At 52.2% G+C, this 8,198-nt stretch overlaps 1 protein-coding gene across 1 annotated transcript in view; it reads left to right on the top strand.

Annotated features, from left to right (window-relative positions):
- The window catches only part of Usp29 (ubiquitin specific peptidase 29), an 8,633-nt gene extending 435 nt beyond the window's left edge, over positions 1-8,198 (top strand). The window contains 4 exon segments of the mRNA XM_048791471.1: positions 6,081-6,180; positions 6,182-6,418; positions 6,546-7,625; positions 7,850-8,198. Coding sequence (XP_048647428.1) covers positions 6,081-6,180; positions 6,182-6,418; positions 6,546-7,625; positions 7,850-8,198 — 1,766 coding nt within the window.

Below are 8,198 nucleotides of genomic sequence, written 5' to 3'. Positions count from 1 at the left end.
AAGAGACAGGGTCCTTACAGCTCCGGCGCCTGTTGCGTAAACACACACGAGCGTCCTTCAAAATAAACTGCACCCAGTAGAAATGGGAAAGAAGCCACCTTGGAACTGTAAGTGGTCTGAAGTCACCAATGTCAGCTGGGACCACTGTAGGGACCGTTGACAACGGCCCGGTGGGGCGCGGTGGGCCCCGTGATCCCAGCCACGTGGGAGGCCGAGTCCCGCCTGGGCGATGGGAGAGGCCTGGGATGCAGCTCCTGTGGCCTACATTGGCTCAGGACCCGGCTCTCCACAACACCCACCACACACTGGGGATGAACCCGGGGTGCTTTCCACTGAGCTACACCCCCAGTCATTTCTATTTTTATTTTGAGACACGGCTCGGTAAGTAGATCAGGCTGGCCCCTAATTTAGGATTGCCTTTCCTCAGCCTCTGGAGCTGCTGAGATGACATCACTGCACCTAGTGATGTCCTTCACTTTAAAAGAATTATTTTAGATTAATGAAGGTCCGCTTATACTTCAGCAGATATATAGTAAAAGCATGAATTAGCCACCAATGTGTGTGTGTGTTCCCCAAATTGGAGGGAAATGTTCAAGTTAACTGGAATTACAAAGGAGGTATCTTTCAGCTAACTTACTGACAAAGATGAAAATATAATACCCAGGGGCTATGGAATTTACACTCGAGTACTAGGCAGACTTTCTCCTGCTTCTTTGTAACAAGAAAAAACTGGCACACACTTTCAAACTCTGATCTGGAAGTAGCTGTGAATCTTAACTGGATCCATTTAGCCCAGGAAATAAAGACATGGGGGTGTAGCCCACAGAAATGGTGGATGTAAGCCAATCCCCACAAACCAACCAACAAACTAAAAGCCATGTAAAATGGTAGGTAGTACGGTTGTTTTGCTAAGTGATGTTATTTAAATGATCTTTCTACTGGTGGATAATCTGGTGAGAAATGGCATATTTTCAGTCTTAAATGATTTCCATACAGATATATAATCACCCAAGAAAAGTGTCATTTGCATAGTGGAAACAAATACTTTAAGTACACGATCCTTAATAAAGGACAAATTAATGTCATCTGTGTCTGGAAATGATATTCTCAGAAGACAGACCCTCCTCTGGGATCCTCCAGCCCAATGTGCCTGAACTCAATGTAATCCTGGGGAAAATCAGACACTCAGCGGGAACCTATCTCAAAAACCAAAAAGAAGTGGAATGGGCTCAGTGGAAGGGAACCCCTGAATTCAGCCTCAGTAAAACACACACACACACACACACACACGAGTATATTCTTCAAAGATACCAGTGTCTTAAAGAGAAAGACTAGGAAGGTGGGAGACTGGGGCCCGCAATCCAGGCGATGGAGGGGGACGCAGCTCAGTGGTGACAAAGAGCAGGAGAGGGGGGCAAAAGAAAGGCACAAGAAAGCTCAAGGGAATTTTAAGATCAAAGAATATTAAAGAAACAGGACAACGGAGTGTTTCACACAACTCTGGGTTGGCCCCTCTGCTGAAGTAAGCTCTCTCCAAAGTGTACCTAGCACACAGTGGGTTAAAGGAAACATGGTGAGTGGACCAGGGGCCTGGCTCTAGGACCGGATTTAGTCAAAAGAGGTGTGTTTTAGAAAAGGGTGGAGCAGCCGGGCTGATGAATACTCAGGATTCCCGCCAGACCTGATCAGAGCCCTCCTCCATCCTCCCTGGGCCCAGCTCTTCAAACTGTAAGTTTCCTCAGACGGTGGAGTTTGCTTGTTGGGTTGGTGGGATGTCAGATCTTGTGGTGAGGGGGGTTTCTTATTTCACCCGTTACGTGTGTGAGTTGTGGATGAAGACGCCTTAGTTGGTTTTGATCTGGGGTTAGTTTTCTGTGACTGGAAATTGGCCCTTTCAGAAAGGAGCTCATATTTAACACAGGAATCAGTGGTTCACATCTGTGATCATAGCGACTTGGGAGGCTGAGGCAGGAGGATCTCAATTTGAGGACAGCCTTGGCCGGCCACACACACAAGAGCCTGTGGTGGTGAAACAATCACCTGCAACATTGTCACCTAACAAGGAGCTGTGGTCATCAGCAGAACTCTCTGACATATCAGAAACCAAGCCCCAGCCAGGAGTTGGGTGTGGCAGAAGCAGGAAGTGCTGAAGGGAGGCTCTGAACTCTGGCAGTTGGATTGTATGACATCTGGTCTTCATACATCTTTTCTCCTGCTTCTTTGAAACAAGAAAACATTCTAAAGATGCTGAGAATGCAGGATAAACAAGATCATGATCAGCTTTTAAGTTAGAACCTCATAAAGTGTGAGTTTTCTCTAGCAATCAAACATTGCCAGAGGAGCTAGTGAGGCAGGGTTCTGAGAAAATCTCTCAGTGCTGCTCCCGGGGTTGTAATCTCCTCTGTGTGATCAGGGAGGGGCATTCAGAAACGCCTCAGAGATGACCCCGTGGAGACCACCAGCCTCCTCCCCTGGGCTTGGCACACAGGCCCCAGGGCGCCAGAGAGCGGCCGCACCCTGTGCTTCCTCCTCAGAGGATCATTATCATTTGTTTTTTTGAGAGAGAATTTTAATATTTATTTTTTAGTTTCTCGGCAGACACAACATCCCTGTTGGTATGTGGTGCTGAGGATCGAACCCGGGCCGCACGCATGCCAGGCGAGCGCGCTACCGCTTGAGCCACATCCCCAGCCCCTGATGATTATTTTTGATTCATTACTCTATTTATTTATTACTGTTCTCTCTTTGATTTCAGAGACCCATGCCCACCACCCCTTTTTAAAATTTTTTCCAGAGAGGATTTTTTGAAACTTTCTGAAACTGCTTTCTGTTTGGGGATACATGTCCCCTTCCAGGTGCTTCTGTGCTCCTCCTCCTTCCTCCACCGCCTCTCTCTCCCTCCCTCTCTCCCCCTCCATCTCTCCCTCTTTCCCTCTCTCCCTCCCTCCTTCCCTCTCTCTCCCTCCCTCCTTCTCTCCTGTCCCCCACCCCATCGTCTCCATCCCTCTCTCTCCATTCTAGTGGTCACCCAGCACCTCACCTCGCCTCCTCTTTCTTTCCTGTCCCTCAGGTTGACCCTGCGGGCTCCATGCCCACCAGTTACTTCCCTCCCTGATTTCCCAGCAGTGTCCTAGTTTCCTTCCCTTCACAACCTTCTGCAACCTCAGGAAAAGCTGGTAGTCGCAGGTCAAGTGATGGACATGTGGTATTTGCAACCCTTGCTGCAGCGGACTTGCGGGCAGTGAGGCACTAAGTCTCTCTCTTTGCGGGTGCTAGAACATTGAGGGGCTAAGAGCGAAGACCCCATTGCGGTAAAGAGAAATGTTGGCTTACAGAGTGAGTGGTCAGGTTGAGGAGGACTCAAATGATTGAAGGGACAGGCTACATTTATGCCCTGGGAAACTACACGTCTGTGATTTTTTTGTTTTGGGGTTTTCGTTTGTTTGTTTTGGTACTGGGGATTGAACTCAGGGGCACTCAAACACGGAGCCAAACGTCCCCAGCCCCATTTTGCATTTTATCTGGAGACAGGATCTCACTGAGCAGCTCAGCGCCTGGCCCTTGCTGAGGCTGGCTTATACATCTGCATTTTATGGATGGAAAATTCAGAGACCTGCGAGCAGCTTCACCAAATTGGCTACATTAAGCCAGTTGCACAGGTGTGAAAACACCCGAGGCCAGTCCCAGCCCCACACAGGGAGGTCTGATCCTGGACGCCCACTCGGGGCACCCTGCTCCCTCTGCCACCTCCCAGGCACTCCATGGCTTCAGATCCTGGCACTGCTGAGGGCTGCGGGACCCCAGAGGCAGCTTCAGGCGTGAGAGATGAACCCCTTTCTCTTCGTGCCCTCTTCTGTGGTTGCGGCTGTTGCTCAGGCTGCTTTGCACCGGTCTCAACAGATGCTCCCGCCTCACCCTGCCAAGGAGCTGTGCCCATGCTGCGGCTCCCACGTCTCCTGAAGTGCATCCCACTATGTTTTCCACTCCCCGGCTTTGTGGTTGGGCAGCTGACAGGCAGATGCTGCGTGTGGGCATAGGCTGTGCATCTGGTTGATGGGTGAATGCACTGTAGAAGGGAATGATTTCCCCAGTCAAGGTGGTGCATCTGTCCATCGCTACGTGTTCACCTCTTGTGGGTGTGTGTGAGAGCACGTAATATCTACTCAGACTCAGACTTCAAGGTGCAATGTGTCATCATCAATAGGCGTGACCGTGCTGCACCTTGGAGATCCAGAACTTGTTCACCTTAGAAATGAGCATGGGTCCCCTTTTGCCACCGCCCCATCTCCCTCACCCCCAATCCTGGACCTACCACTCCACTCTCTGCTCCTACCAGTTTGGTTCTACCCGTCCGTGAGATGATTCGGTGCTTTCACCCTCTATCTGACTTGCTTCTCTTCCACAGCATCCTCTGAAGTTGTCCTTTTGCTCATAAGTGGCAGGGCTCCTTCTATGTGAAGGCCTAATAATATTCACAACAACCTGGATTTCCTTATCGATTCGTCTGTTGATGGACAGTTAGGCCATCTCCTATCTTGGGTATTGTAGAAAACAGAGTACAAGCTGGGCACAGGGTCCATGCCTGTAAGTTCAGCAACTTGGGAGGCTGAGGTGAGAGGATTGCAAATTTGAGGCCAGTCTTGAAAGTTTAGTGGGACTCTGTCTCAAAAATAAAATGGGCTTTGACTAGCTCCCTGGTAGTCTCCCCTGTGATAAAAATCTCTGTAGCTGAAGAAAGAAAAAGAAACAAAGGGTGGGGAGGGAAGAGGAAAAAAGGAACAGTGGAGTAGGGCGTGCACCTGTCTGTTGGGGGTTCAGACTGGGGACCCTTCTGGGATGGCCATGTCTGTCTGCAGTCCACCACAGCACCAGGGTCCCTTCTCTCCAGGTCCTCATCAACACTGAGTATCTCTTTTTTTAATTAATTGATTTATTCTAATTAGGCATAGATGACAGCAGAATGCATTTTGATTCGTTGTACACAAGTGCAGCAGGACTTTTCATTTCTCTGGTTGTACACAACGGAGCGTCCCACCACATGTGCAGTCCGACGTGTACCTGGGCGATGATGTCATCTCATTCCACCACCTTTCCTGCCCCAGGTCCCCTCCCATCCCGCCATTCCTTGTGCCCAAAGTTTCTCCGTTTTTCCCACGCCTCCCCCACATGGATCAGCATCCACTTATCAGAGAACATTTGGCCTTTGTTTTTTGGGGATTGACTTTACTAAGCTTAGCATGATACTCTCCAACTCCATCCACTTACCTGCAAATGCCATCATGTTATTCTTTTTATTGCTGAGTAACATTCCACTGTGTCTAGATACCACAGTCTCTTTATCCATTCATCCACTGAAGGGCACTAGGTGGGCTCCACAGTTTAGCTGTTGTGAACTGTGCTGCTATAAACATTGATGTGGCTGTGTCCCTGAAGTGTGCTGACTTTAAGTCCTTTGGGTATAGACCGAGGAGAGGGACAGCTGGGTCAAATGGTGTTCCATTCCCAGTTTTGCAACCACTCGGGAAAGCAGTATGGAGGTTCCTTGGAAGACACTGAGCATCTCTTGACTTCTCCATACAGGCTGTCAGAGCAGCTGTGGTGACGTCTCACTGTGGGTCTGGTTTGCTCCTCCCTGCGGACTACGGTGTCCTTGAGCCCCTCTGTCTCATCTTCTGCCTTCTCCTTCCTTTGCACCTTCGTGTGCTCTCCACCACATCCACATGTGTCCCCCTGCCGCTTGCTGAGTGGCCCTCTGTGCCCCCAGGAGGCCAGTCCTCAGACCTGCTGTGTGAGTGACTCTGGGCACGTCAGACCCTCCACTCTCAGGTCCGTCAGGAGGTGATGTACCTTCCGCACCAGCACAAAGGTCCATTTTAACCACGTCTTCATAAGGCACTAAAAATGGCCAAAGGAGGGCAAATGTGTTCCAGAGGCTGGCATGGCTTCAGAACGTCAGCAGCTCCTCAAAAGCGACTTTCACTTGGGACCGATAGCAAATGGTTATTCCATAGGGTCTTACACCAAGCGTCATGGCTAGAACATTGTGGTTAAAATGTAGGTGTGTGCTTTTTGTCCTTTAGGGTACAGTGTTTCATTTATAAAGAAAGGATGCTTCCTCCAAAGACAAACACAAATTTGGAGCAAGAGGACGGGGACAAGGAAGTGGAGAGGAACCCTCATTGACTCTGGAAGGAGAAAAGGAAATGAAGCTGGCAGTCACTTCCAGACCCGGAGAGTGCGTGGGTTTCTCAGCTGAGCAATGACATTGCCAGTGTCCTCACTGGATGCAGGACGTGACCTTGTTATTCATTGGCAAATCATCCTACATAGGGTTTGAACAATCGAAAACATTTCTGGACATTTTTCATCAAAATAGATTTCAAAATCCCATGGAACTGGAGAGTGATTGGTCTGTCTGGTAGCTGACAAAATCCTGTTTTACAGCCTCAAGCCACTTTGTGGGTCCTTTCATACCCAAAGCAGAAGTGAACCCTTCCTTCTCAGAAGACGCCCTGGCTAATGTCAAAACCACCGACTCTTGGTAGGAAAGGGTTACTAGAATGTGAAGGTCAGAAGAGGATGAAGAGGAGCGAGGACACCCTGGGAGAAGATGACCTGGTACCCAGCAAGAAATGCCGGGCCCAGCCCTGGAAGTATGCAGGAAGCAACGGGGAGCCACCCGTGAGCTTAGACGACGACGAAGGAAAAGAAAGAAACTCGGAGGACGCTGGGCCTTCAGTCGGGACCAGCCCCACCCCAGGGCCTGACCTGCGCGTGGTGGCGCCTCCAACCCAGACGCCCTCCGACAGAACAAGTCTGGGGTCTCCACCGGAGTCGGACGGGGACAACCCGGGGTGGCAGGAAGCCCAGGCCGCCCCCGACAAGGTGGCCGAGCCGAGGTGGGCGTGGCGCGGCCTCCCCAACCTGGGGAACACCTGCTACATGAACGCCGTGCTGCAGGCGCTGCTGGCCATCCCGTCCTTCGCCGAGGGCTTGCTCCTGCAGGGCGTCTCCTGGGGGACAGCGCCCTCGGGGGCTCTCCTCACGCCCCTGAGCTGGCTGCTGGTTTTGAAAGATTTCTGCAAGGTGGAGACCAAGCAGGGGCTGCTCCTGAGCCTCAAAAGGGCCATCTCGGCTGCTGCGGAGTCCTTTCAGGGGAGCCAGCAGAACGACGCGCATGAATTTCTAGGCCAGTGTTTACAGCAGCTCAAAGGCGAGTTTGAGGATCTAAAGGCCACCTGCAGCGCTGGCGGGGAGGCTGGCGGGGAGGCTGGCGGGGAGGCTGGCGGGGAGGCTGGCGGGGACCCAGCCCCTGAGCTGTGCGCCGGCAGCCCTGCCACCCAAGCATCCCACTGCCCTGTTAGTGCGAATTTTGAGTTTGAGATGCAGATCTCCATCACGTGCCAAGCGTGTGGCTGGGTGGTCCTCAAGACAGAGCCCAGCAACCACCTGTCCCTGGACCTGCACCGCGGGACCGAACCGCCGCCTCTGTCCGTGCAGACCGCGCTGGACCTCTTCTTTGCGGCCGAGGAGCTGCAGTACAGGTGTGAGCGGTGCCGGCNTCTCCACCGGAGTCGGACGGGGACAACCCGGGGTGGCAGGAAGCCCAGGCCGCCCCCGACAAGGTGGCCGAGGAAGGCCGCCCCCTGCCTCGTGAGGACAGAGGGGAGCCAGTCAGCACCCCCCGCTCAGTGCTTGCAGAGGTGCCTGGGAACTCAGAACTTCAGAACAGTGAGAAAACCAACTCCGGGGACGTCCAGGGATGTCCAGAGAAGGACACGAGTGGACCCACAGAAGCCAGACCTCCGGAAGCCGACCAAGACGTCTGTGGTGCGTCGGGTTCTGACAGGGGTCCTGAACACCAGGACCCTATCTCCGAGGCCCGGGCACCAGACGCTGAGGGGTCGGGAGGTCCTCCTCCGGCTTACAGGCTGGTCAGCGTGGTCAGCCATGTCGGGAGCTCCCACGACTCGGGCCACTACATCAGTGACGTGTTCGACTTTCAACAGCAGGAGTGGTTCCTGTACAATGACCTGAAGGTGTCGCAGATCCCAGAGGCCCTGGTGTGGGAGGCCAGGAAGCGCACGGGGTACCTACTGTTTTACATGCACAATGAGATTTTTGAGGCATCCTTGGAAATGACAGCGGGTTCCCAGAAACTTAGCGACTCAGAGGAGACCCCTTGGGACAACTTGTGA

This window comes from Marmota marmota, unplaced genomic scaffold, assembly GCF_001458135.2.
Source record: "Marmota marmota marmota unplaced genomic scaffold, marMar, whole genome shotgun sequence".
In the NCBI taxonomy this organism is placed as follows: domain Eukaryota; kingdom Metazoa; phylum Chordata; class Mammalia; order Rodentia; family Sciuridae; genus Marmota; species Marmota marmota.
The sequence above is the reverse complement of the archived record's forward strand: the minus strand, read 5'-3'. Positions and strand labels throughout refer to the sequence as shown.